The 22,347-nt window shown below is 44.1% G+C and overlaps 1 protein-coding gene across 8 annotated transcripts in view; it reads left to right on the top strand.

The window, feature by feature from the left end:
- The window catches only part of LOC105478732 (AT-rich interaction domain 1B), a 447,840-nt gene that overhangs the window by 414,314 nt on the left and 11,179 nt on the right, over positions 1-22,347 (top strand). For all 8 annotated transcript variants that reach the window (XM_024791918.2, XM_071096644.1, XM_071096638.1 and 5 more), the window contains 7 exons: positions 2,695-2,904; positions 4,848-5,052; positions 10,207-10,345; positions 10,604-10,776; positions 16,676-16,826; positions 19,318-19,414; positions 21,200-21,983. In XM_024791918.2, the coding sequence (XP_024647686.2) occupies positions 2,695-2,904; positions 4,848-5,052; positions 10,207-10,345; positions 10,604-10,776; positions 16,676-16,826; positions 19,318-19,414; positions 21,200-21,983 (1,759 nt within the window). The remainder of the gene's footprint in view (positions 1-2,694; positions 2,905-4,847; positions 5,053-10,206; positions 10,346-10,603; positions 10,777-16,675; positions 16,827-19,317; positions 19,415-21,199; positions 21,984-22,347) is intronic.

Raw genomic sequence — 22,347 nt, forward strand, 5'->3', positions numbered from 1 at the left:
AAACGCGATCACAGCCCTCCAGCGTGCAGGGCACCACACTAAGTGTTGGTGATTAACATCCACACAAACTCTACCTTGTGGAACTTAGAATCTAGTCAGAAAAATGGGTGTCAGACAAATAATCACGTGCAAAACGTACAATTTTACGCAGCATGTGACATAGTGCTGCAAAGGAAAAGTAAAGCGTGTGGTGAAACTGAGGCCCTGGTTTAGCTAAGCAAGCCAACCTCGGGAGGCCTCTTCAGGATTTATCATGTAAACTGAGGCCTGACCGTGTCAGTTCCATACAGATTCATTTTCCTACATTATGGTGCCATAAAAATGCTTTTTAGAAGATCTGAAAATTATGAAAAATAGAACTATTCTATTAGAAAGTATCTTCATTTAATTTTTCCAATGTTATGACAACAAATTGAGATAGGCACAAGTTAATTAAACTTAAGTTTATTTAACCAAGGAGAGAAAAGTTAATATATAGTAAAACTGCGTCCATCATTATCTAAGGCCTGTTCCAGCTTGTAACAATCCAGTCCCTTCAGAAGCAAGAACAAGCATTTCTGTGCCCCATTGCTCAGTTCTTGATTAACTGTTCATCCAGAACCATTCCCCAGTTTCAGTTTAGAGAGGACCAAACCAGGAATGGCAGATGGATCTTACAAACAGGATATTAATTGAGCTAATTGGAGAAATTTTAAATTGAAATGATTACTTTTATTTGTCTTATCTTTCAATTGAATCTCAAACTTTTACCTCTGTTTTTTACAAATAAAATGCAAGAGGGAAGTTGTTTTACTGTTAACTGATTATAGATTATAGTGCCTTTTTCTTCATGTTCTTATTTCAAATTTTCACTTTCAAAAAACGTTAGACCCATTTTTTTAACTGTAACTCCCCAAAGGAAAAAAAAAAAAAAACTCTATACTAAAATTTAGAAACCTCTTAATAATAAGTGTCCTGTTAATAAAAAGAAAACTCAATACTACAATTTAGGAACCTGTTATTAATAACTGTCCCATTAATGACGGCAGAGCTTCTGAGGTGCCGTCCAGATGAGAATCTTGTGTGAAGTGGGTTAGAGCAGCCTCTTTTCCTAGTCAAGTAGGACTTGGGTACAAGAATATGAAAAATAAGCTTTAAAAACTTATTTGGATATATAGTTTCTATATTCTAAGTGTACATATGGGTTTATAGACATATATATTCACACATATATGAATATGTATACATATATATTTTAAGCTCTTTCTAAAGTAATTTTTAAGTGACTTGAAGTTTAACCTCAGCATCAAAGTATATTCTAAAATATAAAACAACTATTTTTTATCATTCTACATTTTATATTTACATCAACTGTATCACCCATTACATACTTGATAAAGATGTTATGCCTCAGTAATTCTGAAGCCGAAGGCTTAAAATCGCAGCCCAGTGACTCTAGCGAATCACGTGTTAGTTAAAGGGAAAGCGGGGCCTCACGTGCTGCGTAAGTTTCATTCTCAGGCATCCTTTCTCAGGGACCTACTTTTACTGGAGATCATTCTGCTAAATAAGGTAACATCTAGCCTCAATGGCAGCCATGTTATTTAACCCCCCACATTTTCAGAAATATGTTTAAAATTATGTTAAGCTAAATAAAGAAAAAGGATAAAAACTTAAGAATTCTGTCTATAATGATTGCTCTATATTGCAAATAATAACCTAAGTATGCATAAATAAATGAAGTAAATTATCGTTCCAAGAAATCTGTATTGAGAACTGAGAAATGATTTTGAACAATAACCCTAGTATTGCAAATATTGTAAATATTTTTACAAATATAGCGATATAAAAAAAGGGAAGAGCTACAGTTGCCCCGCCTAGGGCTAAAAGTGTTATCTGTCCTCCAGATTATGTAATTCACGGCGTAGGCTTCAGGTGTTAAGAAATGGCAACTCTTGATATTTTAGTGTCAGGTAAAAGCAGATAGATAGAAATGCAAGAACTAGAGTATCAGTGTAAAACACACGAGCATATAAATACATAGGCATAAAAATAAATGTATATGTTTATCCATAAATCCCAAAGCTTTGGTTGACCCTTAGTTTATCTTAAAAAAAAAAAAAAGGAAAAAAGAAAAAGAAAAGAAAACCGAGCTTATAGCTCACATCACTGGTTCCCGTGACTAGAAATCTACCTTACACTTTTCAGCAAGCACCATGTGGTTGCTCATCCTCCAGATGCTGTGGCATTTTAACGAAGACACCCTTTAGCCATTCTTGTTTTGACAGGGAAAAGTAGGAGTCCATTTAATGTTTTGGGCTCTATAATATCACATGTAAAAATTTTAATTCACTGTGATCACTCCATGAGCTAGAACCTTTTGTTTTTAAAAATAACATGAGGTATCACTGGAATTTTGCCTTCTGGGATTCAACGCTTATATCCAAAACGGGCTTTGTTCTTTTTTGTTTTTGTTTTTAAGTGTATAAAAGGGGGAGTTTGGGCCTTTTATTTAAAGTAAAAGTAAATTCCTAACTAAGAAAATGTATAGTTTGTGCCTGAACTAGTAGCCTTCATTCCTAATTGTTGTGTGATAGCAGTAGTTTTTAATCTCTTCTCTTCTTGTATTTGTTAGCTCATTACTTTTTTCTCACCTTCTTCCCTCTCCGTCTGCCCACCCATGCCCCACCTCCACATGCTGCTTCTGGGTACTAGAAGTCCAGCTCCTCCACCACCACTGGGGAGAAGATCACGAAGGTGTACGAACTGGGGAATGAGCCAGAGAGAAAGCTCTGGGTCGACCGATACCTCACCTTCATGGAAGAGAGAGGCTCTCCTGTCTCGAGTCTGCCTGCCGTGGGCAAGAAGCCTCTGGACCTGTTCCGGCTCTATGTCTGCGTCAAAGAGATTGGGGGTTTGGCCCAGGTAAGAATGAGTGAGGGAGGAAAAAAGGAAGCATTATGGATAAGTTCTTATACTGTCTTTCTTTGAATGTGTGGACTCATTTTTTTTTTCTCACAAAGGAAAAGCTAAGCCTGTGTGAAAGTCGCCTTCCTGCAACCCATGTTTGTGTGCTGTCAGGGAGCACTGGGGGACCCTGGCTCTGCCACCAACTCGCAGTGTGACCTCAGCAGGTCATGTACTTGGACCTCAATTTCCTCATGTATACAGTGGGTCAGACTAGATTTTCCTGTAGGTTTCCTTACAGCTCCAGAATTCTCTGGAATCTGCCAGTAGTTCATAGGAAATACTCAGAAATGTTTTACAAATGACTGAATTAATTATCTGTGTCAGATATAAGTCACATATACTGCTTCCCTCTCTCCAGAGCAGGTTATCAGAAAATTAAGTCATACTTGTCAAACCATGCCCACCATAGCTGGACAGTTAGGAGGGCCAGTGCTGTGACCTCCAGCGGGCTAGGCCTCAGTGTGACAGGGGAGCTGCCTGGGGTGCAGACGTAAGGACCTTTCCTCTCTGCACCTGGGCTCCTTTGCCTTCTACCCCTCAACTCCCCTGACCTTTCTCCCCTGCACCTACCCTCTTCTGACATGGATTTTTTTAGAATCACCAAGACTGCTCAAACCATTAGATTTTATCAACCAGCTCAGAGTAGATACTGTGTGGTTACTTCCTTACTGTGACTGTGTCCACAGTGTATATAACCAGGCTGGGTCTATCACGAGACTCTCCGCGGGCTTGTAATGAGAGTTGCTGGAATGTACCTGGGTTGCATCTTTGTCCCCACCCCATCATGCTCTTTACCTCATGGGCATCAGATATGGTTGGGAACAGGTGCTGCCACCACACAAAGCCTAGCTCCCAGCCTTCCTTCTTAGGTCACACTGAGCAGCACCCGGCTTGCCATTTCTGCAGTAACCCAAAGACCCACGGTTTGCAGCCCTGCATTAAGTGCCAAAAGAGGGCGGTGGGCATCTCCGGGCGCATCCACAACTTATGCACCACCAAGTACTAAGTAAATGGACATAAGGGCTGTGTGAGAAAGTCTGAATCCAGAAATTTAATATTTCATTGAAAACCACTGTCCCCTTACGCCCTCCCTTGCCACACAACACAGGAGACATCAAAAGGCAAAACCTTCTCCAAGTTATTTGCAAATCCTCATGTTTCATTCATATGTTTAACCTTTCATAACCTGTTCCCAAGTGGGAATCAAAAGGTTAAAATTAATGCCTCAGATCTTGATGTCGCATTTCAGGAGTTCTCTTTCTTTCTTCTCCTTTTGTGACTGTGTTGTCTCCAGCCTAAGCCTCCTTGAGTAAGAGCACCGCACAGGAAGGCGTGCACCTGCCCCGTCGGCGGGGCTGGTGGCCAGTGGCATCGCATCAGGCTTTTTAAGTTGGGGGCCGTCGGTCCAGGGGCTCATTCGCCTTCGCACGAGGTGCTGCTTTTGCTTTTGCCTGACACCCCAAGCAGTCTTGGGGTGAGGGGACGGGTACGGCCCAGAATCCCAGGCCCACTTCTGAGAGCTTGCAGCTGCTGAAATGAGCACTCTCACATCACTGCCCAAAAACCTAAATTGCAAAATAGTGCCGTTGTTGCTTTTTAAACGTTTTGACGTGCCCTTTTTCCTTAATTGGAGGTGGAGTGGGATAAGTGTGAGGCGTTGGGAGACACAGCGGGCAGAAGGACCTCGGAGCAGTGCTTTTTCTGTTGCCATCAGCAGGTTCCCTAATGGTTTTATAACTGTAAATGCTGCCTATGCACTCCTGAGTGGGAGTAATGAGCATTAGTTAAAAGAGGCAAATGAAAAAAAGTCAACCAAGACATTAAGTGCTTTTTTTGTCTCCTGGCTTTAAACAAGCCACTTTGCTGCAAACCAATGATCCAGCCGTGTTTTTTGCTAGGTGAATAAAAACAAGAAGTGGCGTGAGCTGGCCACCAACCTAAACGTTGGCACCTCAAGCAGTGCAGCGAGCTCCCTGAAAAAGCAGTATATTCAGTACCTGTTTGCCTTCGAGTGCAAGATCGAACGCGGGGAGGAGCCCCCGCCGGAAGTCTTCAGCACCGGGGACACCAAAAAGCAGCCCAAGCTCCAGCCGCCATCTCCTGGTAAGTGGCGGCGCTGCAGTCACTGGCCCAGGAATGCCGAGGCGTCTGGCCTGGGAGGTTCCGGGAAGGTCGTTTCACAGTCAGGCCAACAGAGAACTCGGGACCTTTGAGAGGCGGGGTTCCTGCGTCGTTTTGTTTATTTAATTGGACGCCCATTGGCAGTGTTAAGGGATGAGAGAATTAAATCTGGCATGTGGCCATTTCTGATTGGCCCTTGGAAGGCACCCCTTCTTTTGCTATACCTTAATCAAAACAGGCTTTTGAATTCTGAGCCATATACGTTTATTCCTTATACAAGTGTTCAAAAAGATTCCATCTACCACTACACAAAATAAAGATCCCCAGTGGCCTGTTTGAACACTTGTGCACTTCTAGGAAATGCCGCCCTGCAGGTTTGACAGGTCGAGCGCGCCCACCCTCTGTCAGAAACCCTCAGATTTGAACTTTAGCAAAATGAAGCCTGGGCTTAGTTTCTAACGTCCCCTGCCCAGCGAGTTCTCACTTCTAGGGTGTTTAGCAAGCTGTCGTGGTAAGGATTCACACAGTCTTGTTTTGGAAACAGGTGGTCGTTTGCAGCCTTGTCCTGGAAGTCAGGGGTCTTAGGAATGGGTGCAGTGCTCGTCACCAACACGCTCACAGGCCAAGCCGCGTCAGTGACACCTGCCAGCTCCCTTCCCTCCCCTCCCCACTGACAGAGACCCTCCCATTCCTTCCAGCTCCCCTGCTAGCCTTTGTTCTACCGTTCGGGTTTCAAATTTGAAATTACAAAATCATATATTCTGATAAATGCAGTAGTAGAGGGGGGAAGACCTTGGCACCTTAGTGCTGGGTGGTGACCTCACTCCAGTAGATCCGACCATTCTCTTATCTGTGTCTGGCTCCCAGTCAGCGACCTTCAGCACGTAGCCTCACTGTTCCTGGTCCCTGGCTACGAGAGGTGGCTGCACCCGCCGCTCCTGTACACAGCTTGTTCTGAGCGTGGCTGGCAGCCCATGTTTCCTGGGCACTTCCAGTGTGCCGGGCCCTTTTCTAAGTGCTATCATTTCATCTTCACATCAGTCCTGTGACTTTGAAACTATTTTAAAATCCATGAGAAAATGAAGGTCTCGTGGAATCTAAGTACCTTGCCCAAAGCCAACTAGCTGGGGAGTAGAAGGTCTTTCCTGGGGCATCTGGTGCTAGAGTATACATGATACCCACCAGACACCTCTGCCTGCGTTGAAAATACCTTTCTAACACATGAGATGTTTACATACAGAAGCCAGAGCAAGAAGTTATTTTGCTTTTAATGATTTCCTCTAGCTGCTGTCTGGATGGTAAAGCTGATAGCCAAGGTTCCTAATCAAGGGATCTCATATAAATACTTTGTAGGCCCAAAGTGCACTTGTAGTGAATATACCTAGGATTACATCCGTAGGCTCTAAAAACAAGGAGAAATCCTCGCTAACCTCATCCATAAAGATTCAAAGGCTTTGCCAACTCTGGTGTCCCTTAAAAACTGGGAAATCTAATTTTAAAAATCTCACAACATTACATCCAGTTCACAGAGTAAAACAAGCTGCCCATGAACAGCTCTGAAACTATTTTTCCAAAATAAAAACCCAGTGGGGCGTAGGGAGCAAAGTGGTGATGTCTGCAAAGATCTAAGGGTACATTTTATTTGCCAGGAAAGAACTCGTGTCACTGAATGGGCTGCCCTTGTGTATGGAGAATAGCTTTCCCAGTGTGCATCAGCTTCAGGACGGGGGCCCTGCTGAGGCGTATAGATCCTTCAGAAAGTGGAGGGCCTGTTCTCTTAACAGCCAGCCCTTCCCTTTTCCCCTTGTTTAAACTGCCATTTTTATGGCAACATTATCATTTTAACTACACAAAAGAGCTTGGATTGCAGATGGACTCCTGGTATACATTCTTCTCAGTAGTCCAGAGGGAGCCGAGGTCCTGTGACACAGGAGGCAGTGGAAGGAAAGCCTCCTGGTCTCGCCCAGCCCCAAGAGCACGTGCAGGGAGCTCCAGGCACACACAGGCGTCCGGGGATCTCAGGCGGAGGCACCCCGGTCTTTAGAAGCCTCTCGATTCAGTGCCACCCACACGGCAGGTGGCCTCTCCAATTCCAGTCCCATCATTAGGGACATGGTCTTGGAAACATTTTTGTTGTTAAAGGAAAATAAAATTATTCCCAAGTATTGGCCATGTTAGAGTCTCATTTATTACAAAATTTTTAAACACAAATTTACAGTAAAAATTGACGTTCTTTGAATCACTTTTTCCCGGAAGAATATCATTGTAGTTTATTTTTTACCAGCACATTCAGGCAGACTAAACTAAAAGATTCTGAAGAAACATTTTAGATTTTTTTCCCCCAGCCTTTGCTCTGAACCAACTAAAATCCTAAGTCTTTTTACTGTATTCTAAGAGCACTCCAAGTCATCTGTCTCTAGTCAGATTTTGATTTGGGGTGCTAATACAGCTCTAGGCTTCAATTCTGTTAGCCTCTGGGAGGTATAAGCCCCTTGGCTCCTGGGGCTGCACCCCACACATCACTGCCAAGTTGCCATGTGGCTTCTCACACTGGGTTTCTGGGTTCCTGTCTTCCAGCCACCAGAGCAAGTCAGTGATTGAGACTCCCAGGTGAACCGAGGCAAGGCCTTGGGGTGTGGTTTGTCTTTAAGGTGCCAGTGGGGATCTCGTTATAAAGCATCTAGAAAAGGGTGTGGGGGATTTCCAATGAGTGCTGTAGGAAGCGCCTCCCCAGATGGCCTCTGCAGCCTGTAAGCTGGAGATGGGGAGGGGAATGGAAGGGACCAGGCTGGGAGAAGTGGGGCAGGGGTGGGGCATGGAGCTCCACATTCAATTAGTAAGTCTGTAACCAAAAACCCATCCATCTTGGCTGGCAGGTGGCTGACTGAATTTCTATTATTAGCTGACAGGTGATGTCACAAAACCTGTCATGGATCCAACTAGGGAATCCTCAGTGGAAGATAAATGAGAAAGGGGCTCGGGTTATAAACAGAGGTGCCCTCTGGTTGACCTCTAGTCACTGTAGACCTGGGACATATCAGCTCTTCCTTCTCCCCACCCTACTTCCCGCAACCCAGCCAGAACTAGGGCACCAGGTTCGTGCCGGGTAAATTATCTTCCCAGCTAGGAGCCTGGCCATGCTGTCTGAAGTGTGTGAATGTGCTTAACCTTCAGTAACCTTTCCATTGTTTACTTTAGAGTATACATTTGTAGCTTCTGGCAAAAGGTAGGGATGTCCTAGAGAGCCTGCCAGCCTCCTCTATTAATGGAGTTACAAGAGGTTGCATTCATTTTTTTTTTTTTTCATGAAAGGAAAAAAAAACACTGGCAAGAGAGATTTTTCCTTTTTTTTTTATTAGCTATAAATGTGAATACTTGTAAATAAGGGTCTTTCTGAAATCAAGCCTTGCAAGTGATGTTTCCAAGGAAGCTGTCGAGGCTGTAGCAGAGCCTGCCTGAATTTTGGAAGCAAGTCGCTGCTCTTCCACGGCATTAGGCAGGCAGCCATGTCTGCAGGATGATTACCCTTTTATATCTGCAAAAGAGGACTTTCTTCCGTTATTCCGATATACCTTTTTAACATGCGTTTCCAGGGTTTTACGCAAATTCGGTTTGTAAGTATGAGTGAATACATTTTTCTTTTATACCTACATTAGGCATCTACATTAGCCATCAATCTTCTCCGTATAACACACGTTTAACCTGTGTAACAAACCTGCACATCCTGCACATGTACCCCTCAACTTAAAATCAAAGTAAAAAAAAAAAAGGAAATAAAAGCTTTTTTTAAAAAGTCAGTCTTTCTGGCATCTCTGAGAACTTCTCTAAGTCATTCAGTGCAGGGTTCACAGGGACGGATGTTATGCGGTGTTCAGCTCTGTCGGCCAGCGTTCATTCCAGCCCAGGCCAGGGGCTGAGCAGACCTCATCGGACTATAAATGTCTCTGTCCAGCTGAGGCTTTCCGTGTAGAAACAATGTACTCCTTTCGATTTCTGACTCCTTCGCAGTGTCCTCTGTAACTTCTCGTGGTTTGTTTCACCTCTGTTGCCACTGAAGTAAAATGTGAATAATAGTAATTGTAGTGAGCCTTGGGAACGTCATAGGGAAAGGTATTCTAGACAATAACATGGAAAATGTGATTCACAAGCAGCAGTAATCCTGTCGTTTGTTCAGGGGGTTCTGCACTTTTTTACCATGAGGGCAGGGGTTGTTGTCTTTCTTGTCAGTTTGGTCCACTGGTGTATGTGGGCGTAGAAGAGAGCCTAGGCTATAGTAGGCGTATTACTCATTTATTAAGTATTTAATTCACACATGAAACCAGTATCTATTGATGATCTAGCATGCTAAGGACTACAAGAGATGACAGAGCAGGAGCCCTGCAAATGTTATGTTTTTCCCTCAAGGTGAGGTTAATTAATTTTTTCCCAGAGTCCCACATAAGATTTGGAAAAAACCAGTTCAATTCTGTTACTATAATGTAATTATACTTAAAGCCACATCTCAGCACCCTGATAACATTTAAAAACTCCAAACCAGTATGACTTGTGCTTTTTGATAACAACTCTGATTTCATAGGTCAACAAGTGACACTATTAATGACAGAGCACAGACGCATTCAGATGTTGAGAAGCTATTGAAATGACATAAGGCTCATTGTCAATTTGTGTCCTTGCTTTTCATCTTAAACATTTCACATTGTCTAAGACCCAGAACTAAGTTTCCTAATTTTGTTTCTACAACAGCACAATAATTCACCGAGTTGATGCACCAAAATTTTCATCCCATATATAAAAATGTACATTTAGATTATTTCCAGTCTAGACAACAGCGAATAAACACTCTTCTGCCAAAAGCCTCCTTTTTATTAGATTATTTTCTTGGGATAAATACCCCAGAAAATAAGTATCCAGTCAAAAGATATAAATGTGTTTTATGGCTCACAAATGAAATATGTTTACTCAAAATCTTCTTTACTAATTTTTACTGTAAACAATATAAAAGCAATGAATTTTACAACATCATTATGGTGTCTTATTTACATTTATTTCTTTCACCTATACAACTAGCAAGGCGGCTGGGCTTACTTGGTAATCTCTGGATTTCTTCCTGTTTTCTCTTGATGCTGCTGCTATCAGCTAACTCGGGATCCTTGCAAGGCCCACAGACCCCTCAGTCAACTGGCAGCAATTCCATGGCAGAGGTTCCAGGTGACCTGAAGCCACCTACCCCAGCCTCCACCCCTCACGGACAGATGACCCCAATGCAAGGTGGAAGGTATGTTCCAATAACTCTATGAGCCATACAAAGTCACGTTTGTTCATATTTTAGTTTTCTGGAGCAAACTTCACAGAGAGAAGAAATGGTATTTCCTAGAGAGTTTTTAAATGTTGATGACTACCAGTTTTCTTCATGTCATTTATTTTGGATGGTTTTTGCCATTTGCACATTTCAAGATTGGTTCATCTTCTGAATGTACTGTTTGGAGGTAACTCCCGCTGTATCAGTAAGCTTTCATTCCTTGCATCTCTTCAGAAGCAGTACAATCAGTGTGCACGACCCGTTCTCAGACGTGAGTGATTCATCCTTCCCGAAACGGAACTCCATGACTCCAAACGCCCCCTACCAGCAGGGCATGAGCATGCCCGATGTGATGGGCAGGATGCCCTATGAGCCCAACAAGGACCCCTTTGGGGGAATGAGAAAAGGTATGTGCAGAGGGGCCTCCACCCGGGCGTGGACCAGTGGGCATTCTACTGTCTACTGTTCCACAACAGTTTACCTTTCACTCAGAACACCTCTGAGCCCAGGCTGCCTCAGTGTGGGTCCCAGGTCCCCATCCCACTCCACTTGTGGCCTTGGGAAAAGCAGTTAGCCTCTTTGTGCCCTCATCCTGTCCCCAGCTGGCCTCAGTGCCCTCGGCCTTTTCCCCGGCACATGCTCCCTGTTTCTGGATACCTGCCACCTCCTCACACACACCAAGTTACATTCCTTATCTAGAAATTGGGAAAATAATAGGACCCACTTCCAAAGGCATGCTAAGGATTAAGTTCCTGCACACAGAGCTCAGACAAGAGTGGCTGGCGGCGGTGGTAAGTAAGCACGCGCTTCACAGCACCTGGCATGGTGTTGTGCTAGTGTGTGCTGGGCGCTAGCTCGTGGATTGGTAAATCAGAGTCGCTGCCCACCTTCAGGGAATCACAGACTCCCTGCCTTCTTAATTCCTGGGAGGAAGCAAAAAATAAGCACAAATAGGCAGTTAAAGATTGTGGTTGGTGGAAGACAGGAAAGTGAAAGGAAGAAAGAATACAGATAGCAGTGGCATTGGGTGGCGCGGTGGGAGAGAGGGAGAGCGATTTAGACTGGGTGGTCAGGAGGGAAGGGCCCTGAGAACCTGTCATGGGGGTGGTGGCAGGAATGAGCTTGGTGTATGAACAGGTGGTGGGTGTCCAGAGCACAGTGAGCACGGGCCCGGGGACAGGCTGAGGTCGTTGAGGCCAGCGGGGCCAGAGCCTTTCGGTGTCTGTGGGCGTATTGATGAATCTGGATTTTTCACCAAGGTGAAAGATGTTATGCAGGGAAGTGATGTGAGTAGGTTTTTTTGTAATAAATACATAAATAAGTAAATAACTGGCCGTCTCTGGAGAATGCACTGGAAAGAGGCAAGAGTAGCTTTGGGGAGATCACTGAGAGTCTAGGGGGAGCTGGCCAACTGGAGCTGGACATCAGCAGCGCAGAGGGAACCCGCCGGCAGAGCGTACATCAGAGGTGCTCACGGAGTGAATGCGGGCCCTGAGGGAGAAGCTAACCACAACTGAGCAGGTGAAGACATCATTCCCTGCAGTGCGGAGGATTGGGAAAGGACTGGGCTAGAGAGGGGAACCTGGAGACCGTCTGGGGTGTGTCACTGTGGTAAAGCATGGAATGCATGGCTGGAGCTGAGCAGATGTTGGAGTCGGTATGATCTTGGAGTAGTAAATGTAGAAATGGCATCTGCAGTGATGGGATTGATGAGATCCTTGCGAGAGAGTGCAGGAGTTTGTGACTGCCATCAGGAGACATCAGGCTGGCCCTTCCCTTGATGCCCGCCGACTCCCAAGGTTGAGGCAGCACTGAAGCTGTGACTGTCTGAGTCACTGTCCTTCAGTTCTGTCCGCAGTCTACAAGCCACAAGTGGAGACTTGATATTTTGCTCTTGGGCATTCTTCCAAATGCATTCAAGGCCTGTGAAATTGAAGAATGATATGAATATTATTGGAAAAAAAATACAGAAGAAATAGTGAATAGTATTTTTATGGAAGCACTTACTCTGGAATCCCTTAAATAATAGTACCTGTGTTGTGCTTAGATGTTGGGGTACATGAATTTCTTGATAATATAGTCTGAATGGAGAGAAGCATAAAGTACAAAGCCTTGGTTTTCATATGTATTATAGACCAATGAAAAAGAACAATGGAAAATCTTTAAAATTTAAATATAGGGCATATACCATTTATAAATGAAATTCATAGTATTTTGTGTATAATATGTCAGATAACACTCATAAAGCAAGATCATCTATGATTGTTTTTCTTTCAGAAGTTTCAGGGCTGCTGATTCCAAGTGAGGATTTTGCAGAACATGCAGTAAATCCAGAAGCTTAGAATTTCAAAAGCTTTGTGAATGTTGGGGGAGCTATTTTTCTTAGTGGTATGAGATGCTACACAGAACATTTCGTTAGTGCTTTTGGTGGCTTTAGACTCTGAAAATATGACAACATGGAAAAAATAATTAGTAGTATTTGGAATTTGGCCTCAAAATGTTTTACAAACCATTCCCATATCCCACCGATACACCACATTAGACAACTGTAGATGTATTTCCCTTGTGTCCTTATGCCTAGAAGTTTTCTTGTTATAAAAATAAAGTGTGTTGGGGTAGAATGATTCTGGGATCACCTTGCTAGGCCCTAGGTAAGATATATACGGATACTTCTTACCTTACAGTGGGGTTACATCAGAAGAAACCCATCCTAAATTGAAAATATTGGTAAGTTGAAAACACACTTTCACTTACAATATTTTTGATTTACAATGACTTGATCCAGATATAACCCCATCTTAAATTGAGGAGCATACTGCATGCCTGTCGCTTTCACGCCATCATAAGGTTCAGCCATCCTACTTTGGTGACTGTCTGTGATGTTTTCATCAACCATGTAAAGGATCCCCAGTGGCAAGTACAATCTCTAGTATATTTCAGTTCACTTGCTGCCTTATGGTACTGGTGTATTCAGTACCAAATAAAAGCAGATAAGCAGAAAATCCACAGGAAACAGATTTTCTAAGAGTCTTACTCCTGTTCTGTATAGTTTTCCATTCTTCAGTTTGCCTTACTCTGTCAGTAAACTTAATGGTGCTATGATTTTCTATTTAATGACTAACTTCAGTGGAAAACATACTCTTTGTCTCTGTTGCTGCTGCTGTTGGTGTTAACCTGTAGTATGGTAGCATGGTCAAAGAGTCTGATCTAATATTAGCCCTCAGTGGCCCTGAGGGGCCTGGCCCTGCCTGTTCACCGACCTATTCCCTGCCTTCTTACTACCTTACTTCACTGATTGAGGAATTGATGGATTACATATAAATGAACATCATTTTATATGTTTGACAGAATAGTATATATCAAATGTCTATTAATATCTGTACACATAGCTCTACTTGTTTTAATTGAATAGATCCACCCTAATGCTCTAGTAATGGGTGAGTTGTTCCATAATCTTTTGCTATTATAAACAATGAAGCAGCGATTATTGAAGTACAGTTTTTTCACATTTGTAAGAATGTTTCTGCAAAATAGATTCCTAGAAGTAGAACTGTTGAATCAAAGGATATTAACTTTTTTTACTGAATATCTGAGCTTTTACAGTATAACAAACTATCCCCAAATCTTAGTGACTTTAAAAACTGTAACACTTAATTATATCTCTCAGTTCTGTGGTAGACTGGGTAGTTCTTCGCTCTGTGTGTCATGTTGTCAGCTAGGACGTTGAGGTAGCCACCATCATCTGGGAACCAGGCTGAGAGCTCTGCTGGGCTCTGATGTGTCACGAGTGGCTGACATCATCCCCAGGCTCTACTGGGAACTCAGCTGGAGCTGTCGGCTGCAGCCTCCTCCATGGGGCCTTTCCATGTAGTTTCTTAGGTGCCCATAACATGGCAGATGGATTTCAAGAGGGAGCACTCCAAGAGGACAGGTCCCGGGAGCAAGCACTTAAAAACTTTTGCCTGCATCTCACTTGCTGGAACCCTCTTAGGCAATGCTAATCACATGACCAAGCCCAAAGGCATCATGGGAGGGGCTTCCCAGGCTGCGAATGCTGGGAGATGCGCTTCTTTAGGGGTTGCCAAAGCAGAGCCTCCCATAGCAGGTAAAGCAGGTATTGGCAAACCTTATACCAGTTTAATGTTCTCAACAAGAGCATGTGAGGGTGTGTGGGTTCTCACCCCCTTACTAAAAATGATCATTGTCCATCATTTTCACATTGGCCAATCAGATGGAAGGGAGAAAGCCTCGTTACTGTTTACCTTGGATTCATTCCATTATTAGTGAACTCACACATCTTTTCATATGTTGATTGACCATTTATTTTTCTTTTGTGAATGTTCATTTATGTGTTTGCCCATTTTTAATTTGGTGTTGCTTTTAAATTTCCTTGTGTATTAGAGAAAAGCTATTTAATTATGCCACGTGATTTCTGTTTATCTCTGTTTTCACATCTACAAAATAGAAAGTAACTTCAAAACTGGTTCTACCACAGGTTGATGTGAGATCAAATAGATAAAATAGGTGAAAGCACATTGCAAGGGAAAATACTTGATGCTGGCATTGGCCCCTCTCTACCAGCCTAACAAAATGTATCCGCTCACAAAATCTTAACCAGCTTTTGCTTCACATAATCTTAGGATGGAGAAAGGTAGCAATACTGTATAGTGATGAAAATTTATATTAAAATGTTTAATTTGCCGTCAGGCTAGTTTCTGGACTGAACCCAATTTCCTTCAGGCTCTGAGCTGATGCTGATTTGCATATACTACCTAACTGGCACTCCATCCTGTGTTAGAAATAGTTGTATTTCATCCCATCTTGAGCTATTCTTAACTCCCTAATAATTTTTTTAATCCTTATTTTGGAGTGAATCAGTGGCTGAATGTTAAGGTTTTCACTTTTTTTCTTATGAGAGAAGGGAACTAACTTTGTATACATATTTTATGTCCTCCTTACAACCATTTCATGGGATAATATTACTGGCCTCATTTTATAGACAAGAAAATAGGGGCCAGGTGATGACTCATGCCTGTAATTCCAGCACCTCAGGAGGCTGAGGCAGGCAGATCGCTTGAGCCCAGGAGTTCGAGGCTACAGTAAGCTACGATTTTACCACTGCAGCTGCACCATTGCACCTCTTATCACTAGGTGATGGAGCGAGACCCTGTCTCTAAAAAACATAATAAAAATGTTAAAAAGAAACGAAATTAAGCTCAGAGGTAACTTACCCAAGTGAGGAATGGATCTGGGCCTGTGTTAGTTTTCTATGTTGTGACATAACAAGTTACCACAAACTTAGCAGCTTAAAACAACATAAATGTATGATCCTACAGTGTCTGTGGGTCAGGAATCTGGCACAGTGTGACCGGGCCTCTGCTCAGGGTCCCACAGGCTGAAATCAAGCTGTCTGCCAGGACTGTGAGCTCCTTGAGGGCTCAGGGTCCTCTTCCGAGTTTATTTAAGTTGTTGACAGAATTCAGTTCCTTGTGGTTGTGAGGCTACAGTCCCGTTTTCTTGTTGACTGTCTTCTGCCCACCTTTCCTAACACGTGATCCCCCTCCACAGCATGTCAGTTGCTTCTTCAAGGCCAGCAGGAAAATATCTCTGACTTGCTTCCTCTCTAAGCTCTAGATCCAAAGTTAAAGGGCTACCTGGACAGTCTCCCTTCTGGTTAACTCGCAGTCAGCTGATTAGTAACTATAATCACATCTGTTAAGCCCCTTTTGCAATGTAACATAACATAATCATGGGAGTGATACCATGGTATTCACAGGTCCTGAAGGGGAGGTGCCCACCAGGCAGAGGGGGCTGGATCTTCGAGGCCGTCTTAGATTTCTGCCCCCACAGAGCACATCTTGGCTCCACACCTTAGGCTCTTTCAATAGTATTATGGTCTACCATATTAAAAAAAAGTACAGGCCAGGCACAGTGGCTCACGCCTATAATCCCAGCACTTTGAGAGGCTGAGGTGGATGGATCACCTGAGGTCAGTTCAAGACCAGCCTGACCTACATGGTGAAACCCCCTCTCTACTAAAAATACAAAAATTAGCCAGGTGCGATGGTGGGTGCCTGTCATCTCAGCTTCTCGGGAGGCTGAGGCAGGAGAATCACCTGAACCCAGGAAGCAGAGGTTGCAGTGAGCCAAGATCACACCACTGCACTTAGCCTGGGCGACAGAGTGAGACTCCATCTCAAAAAAAAAACAAAAAGTACAAAGACAATAGAGATTACTAGAAGGGATGGATGGGCCTTTGACTTTCAGAAATGCCTAAATGTATGCATTTTATTTAAAATATTGCAGTGCCTGGAAGCAGCGAGCCCTTTATGACGCAAGGACAGATGCCCAACAGCAGCATGCAGGACATGTACAACCAAAGTCCCTCCGGAGCAATGTCCAACCTGGGCATGGGGCAGCGCCAGCAGTTTCCCTATGGAGCCAGTTACGACCGAAGGTGAGTACTTTTTAAGATGGCGGTAAGATGATTTACTAGAAACTGTGCTTTCCTCACACACACATTTCTGAGCCCTGGCAGCTGAGCCACTGATGACAATATACAGTGTCCCCTTTCCTGTGAAAGTAAAGAGGCAATGGCTGCTGGTCACCAGGTGCGTGTCAGGTGACTGCCCTCAGTTGATGGCTATTCAGGACCAGGGAGAAGGACCTTGGCCTTGGTAGGCATCTTCTTCCCCAAGTTAAGAGCCAGGGCCGCCACAAGTCAGGCTGGCACCCAGCGCCAGCACCCCGCTTCCTTCTGAGGGACTGCCAGCTGCACACTCCAGATGTGGCTCACCTGGAGCTCCTGGATGCCTGGGCCTCCAGAGCACCAGCTCCCCTCCCTCCCTTCTTTCTGTCTGGGGGAAAGGCCTATGCAGTGGTAGCCACACTGGGCTTTCAGCATTCTGGAAAGGTCTTCCAGGCAGTGCTTTTTCCCTGTGACTATTTTAAACAGAGGGACAATACTTTGCTCCTTAATCAACATTTCTAGAAAACCCACAGCACAGGCCTCACTGCAGCCTCTCTTAATCTTGAAATGACTTAAAATGGCAAGTGAAACTTGCAAGTTAAAATGGCAAGTTCAGCTGCAGGACTGATGATTCAGATTGATTTGCAATTAGGAGGAAAAGTGATTGAAATGGCTCTGAAAGGTAATCTGAAAACTGCTTCCTAAGATGATGGCATAGGGCAGGCTGCTTTTTGTGGAGAAAGTCCCTCGCCTGGGCCCTGACTTCGATACTCATTGTCACAGAAACCGCTTCCCCTCTTTGGTATGTTCTCTAACTCCTCGTAAGAGACATGATTATAAGCAAGGTTTTCATGTGATATTTCAGATTTTTAAAGAAAAAAAGATAGAGTCCTAATAGAAGGGCTTTTCCCTCCCCGGAGCCACAGTGGTGTGCCACAGGGTGGAGCTGGCTTTGGGATCGCTGCCTTCGGAAGCTGCATGCGCTGTTCTGCTGGGGACCGGCTGGGCCAGAGCCGCCCACGTTTCATCAGGCCACATGCTGGGGTCACAGGGACAGGTCCATCGGTGGGAAAGCTTCCTCAGTGTAATACAGAGGAGAAAAACGTTGAAAAATCACGGCTGTACCAAATGAGGTTTCCTTGTGGTACTGTCTGTGAGCCTTGTTCTTGGGCGTCCATCCCATGTTTAAGGAGACACGGTGCTTTCTCCTAGGGACCTAGGAATTGACTCTTCTGATTCTTAACCTGGCCATAATGTGGCCAATATTTACTTGTGATACATTCGTTAATCAGTTAACTATAAGGTAATGTTTAGTGTGCTGAATCAAGGATTTCAGTTAGGTTTGTTTTGTTTTTGAGGGTCCAGGAAAAGCTACAGATGTTTTTTGAGGGGGTAGCTGGCAAGATTAGAAGAAGAACAATTATCTTGGCTCTACCACATTAAAGAGGGGTTTACCTCATTGTTAAGTTTTCTCTTCTGAAAAATGTTGCTTGTTATGCAACTTAAATTTTACCCATGTCAAATACATTTCTTTCCTCCGATCTCTGAGCTTCCTTCTTAGATATCAGAGTAGTTATCAAAAGTTCCCATGTCTGTTTCACATGTGATAATCTAAAAATTCTTTTATTTGTTTTTTTTATTCTCATTCCTTGATCAGCTTAGGAATATGTTCAGTCCATTGTTCCCTTTCTTACAAGATTTAGTATATTAACTTAAACCAATGTATTTTTCAAAGTTCCAAATCTATTGCCTTTTAAAACATGCTATTTTTTATGATATTTATAATTTCTTAATATACTAGTAGTTGAAAAATGAATGTATTATTCATTTCCATTTTAAGATGTAATAGGTGTACGTTCAAATCATCCCTGTCATTCTTTTCTGTAGCCTTTTAGGGCATAGGACTGTGAAATTCTGAGAACTTGTATTTATACAATGATTAGCTAACATTGGAATTAAATTTGAAGTATAGCTTTTAAGAATTAAACATTTTCCATTCATAATGAGAATGTGCAAAGTACAAACATTTTGATGTTCCGGTACTTCTAGGAACATTGCCTTTGAGTCTTCAGTTCTTCTCGTCGTTTCTTGCTTCCATTAATGCTTCACATCACAGCATTGTATGACACTTCCTAAGGTACACGTCAGTGGAGAGGCGGGGCTGCGGCCTCCCAGGCAGAGGCCAGAGGCTCTGACAAGTGCTTACAGGGTGCCTGCCTGCTCAACCGGTATTCCTCTGACACCTATTAGCCAACAGCCTGAACTAGGAGTTTGGCACCGTTCCCAAAATGGGTGTTCCCATCCCTGGTGCTAACAGTTGGCGTGCAGCTGCCTCTCAGAGGGCCTTTGTCGGAGGGGTGTGCGGGGAAGGCCACACAGAGCTGCTTGGGGGAGTCAGGGTTCCAGAAATGGATTGTTTATTTCTCTGTTTGCCTGAAGCTTTTTCTCAGTTAAGTTTTCTTTGAATGCCTCGTTCCAGGCATGAACCTTATGGGCAGCAGTATCCAGGCCAAGGCCCTCCCTCGGGACAGCCGCCGTATGGAGGGCACCAGCCCGGCCTGTACCCACAGCAGCCGGTGAGTTGGCGAGTGGGCGTGGGGTGCTGTGTTTTCTGGTTCTCTCCTGGAGGCTAAAACTCAAACTTGTCTTATTTCTGAAGATTTTCAGATGTCTAACAAAAATGATTAGTGTTTGTTGAGCATTCAGGATATAGTTAATGCTAGAAAGTACTCCTGGGATGTTGAAGTCAGCACATTAAAAATAACTCTTGATACATGGTTTCCTGAAACAAATATAACCTGTAACAAGAAGTTGAGTGTATTCGTCCTTGTAAATAATAACAAGCCCGAGCTAGAGTGAGTATATTTTAAACATGTATCTGTTGTGCATACTACTGTATCAGAAGCCATTTTAGAGCAGAAATTCGTCAGTGCTTTAAGGAGAATGTGTAGAAAAGCAACTTCAAATATTATATACTAATAGTGAAAGTGAATCTGCTTTTTAAAAAATGGGATAAGATGCTAATGATACTTATTTTGAATAAGTGGGACAGGTTTTTGCTGGTTCACAGGTGACCATCGCAGCTCAGAGATGCTAAGTTATGCAAGATCTCCCCCTTACAGTGACCAGTGCTGTTGCAGAGAACTGCCCTTCATGGTGTGGCTTTCCAGACATACAGGACTTTGCTATCTTTAAACAACTTTTCAGATCTGAGACCTCATGCAAAAAATAAAAATTTTGAAAACTATATATATGTTATATAATTATAATAATTATATATAATAATATGTATGTTATTTTTCAGTTATTTAATTTTGCTGGAGCATATAGGCACAGTGAATTGCCTTTTTTTTTTTTTTTTTTTTTTTTTTTGAGATGGAGTCTCGCTCTGGCACAATCTTGGCTCTCTGCAACCTCTGCCTCCTGGGCTCAAGCGATTCTCATGCCTCCGCCTCCCAAGCAGCTGGGACTACAGGTGCCCACCACCAGGCCTGGCTAATTTTTGTATTTTTAGTAGAGACGGGGTTTCACCATGTTGGCCAAGCTGGTCTCGAACCCCTGACCTCAGGTGATCCTCCTGCCTCGGCTTCCCAAAGTGCTGGGATTACAGGCATGAGTCACTGCGCCTGGCCAGTGAATTGCATTTTTAAACCAACTGATCTTAAACAGTTTTCAAGTAAAGTGAAAAACATCAGCATCTCACTGCCTCCCATCAGAGTCCCACCTACCCACCGCACTGGTCCTGGAGCATCCCGGGAAGCAAGCTTAGTAGCCGGTGTGGTGCCAGCCCTGTCCTCAGTGCTGTGACCAGTGGGGCTTTGGGGGAGCCGCACCTGGCCAGGCCAGAAGTCAGGGCAGGAGCTGTGGGATGGATGTCGGATGACCAGTCTGGAGAGCCGAGTCCTGTTTGGAGGCTTTTCCATAAAATGAGGCCTGAGAAACCCTTTTACCCCGAGACCCTTTCAGGCCAGCCCCTGGATGCTGGCTCTCCTGCGAGAGGGTCCTTCTGCCTCCTGCTGTGGTCCTAGTGCAGCTCCCAGCCCGGGCGCCATCTGCCTGTGTGGGAGTTCAACGCTGGCTGTCCCGGTGGCACAGCCTAAGGAGAGGAGGCTTTTTTTTTTTCCCCCCCACAGAAAGTTTCAAACACGTGAAAACAAATTTTGGATGCCCTCTCCTGAGTGTGTGACATGGTGTATATAATACTGAAATATTGAACATAGATTGTTCTCAGTTGTTATAGAAGCTTCCCATATTCATTGTGAAATGAACATTCTAGCAGGTAATAACTATTTTGCATAATTTCAGTGTGTGTTATACCTGTAAGAGCACATCAGGATGATTTGTCTTTCTGCAAATTCCAGAATTACAAACGCCATATGGACGGCATGTACGGGCCCCCAGCCAAGCGCCACGAGGGCGACATGTACAACATGCAGTACAGCAGCCAGCAGCAGGAGATGTACAATCAGTACGGAGGCTCCTACTCGGGCCCGGACCGCAGGCCCATCCAGGGCCAGTACCCATATCCCTACAGCAGGGAGAGGATGCAGGGCCCGGGGCAGATCCAGACGCACGGAATCCCGCCTCAGATGATGGGTGGCCCGCTGCAGTCGTCCTCCAGCGAGGGGCCTCAGCAGAATATGTGGGCAGCACGCAATGATATGCCTTATCCCTACCAGAACAGGCAGGGCCCTGGCGGCCCTGCACAGGCGCCCCCTTACCCAGGCATGAACCGCACGGACGATATGATGGTACCCGATCAGAGGATAAATCATGAGAGCCAGTGGCCTTCTCACGTCAGCCAGCGTCAGCCTTATATGTCGTCCTCAGCCTCCATGCAGCCCATCACGCGCCCGCCACAGCCGTCCTACCAGACGCCACCGTCACTGCCAAATCACATCTCCAGGGCGCCCAGCCCAGCATCCTTCCAGCGCTCCCTGGAGAACCGCATGTCTCCAAGCAAGTCTCCCTTTCTGCCCTCCATGAAGATGCAGAAGGTCATGCCCACGGTCCCCGCATCCCAGGTCACCGGGCCACCACCCCAACCACCCCCAATCAGAAGGGAGATCACCTTTCCTCCTGGCTCAGTGGAAGCATCACAACCAGTCTTGAAACAAAGGCGAAAGATTACCTCCAAAGATATCGGTAAGAATTCCGAAGCTTTCATTCCGAAATGAATTCCAGTTGCAGTGTAGACTTTTAATTTTAGTATAGATACTGTTCCTGTTCATCTTAAAGGGATGAAAAAATTATGACTAGAAATTATCAAGATGCATTTTTATATAGGAGTAATAGTTGGAGGCTGCTAATCTGAATTAAGAAATAGTGCCAGAAAAGAGTTTTGAAATAAAATGGTAGTTTTACACGTGAGTGTTATTTGTGTTCAAGATCAGAGCTTCAAGTAAGAGATCAGGGAATCCTCAGTGATTATATACTATATTTTGGGCTTAAAGATTTGAACTTAACCAAGCCACTTAATCGCTACAATACGTGATAACAGACTCCCCCA

This window comes from Macaca nemestrina, chromosome 5 (genome assembly GCF_043159975.1).
Source record: "Macaca nemestrina isolate mMacNem1 chromosome 5, mMacNem.hap1, whole genome shotgun sequence".
Taxonomy (NCBI): Eukaryota; Metazoa; Chordata; class Mammalia; order Primates; family Cercopithecidae; genus Macaca; species Macaca nemestrina.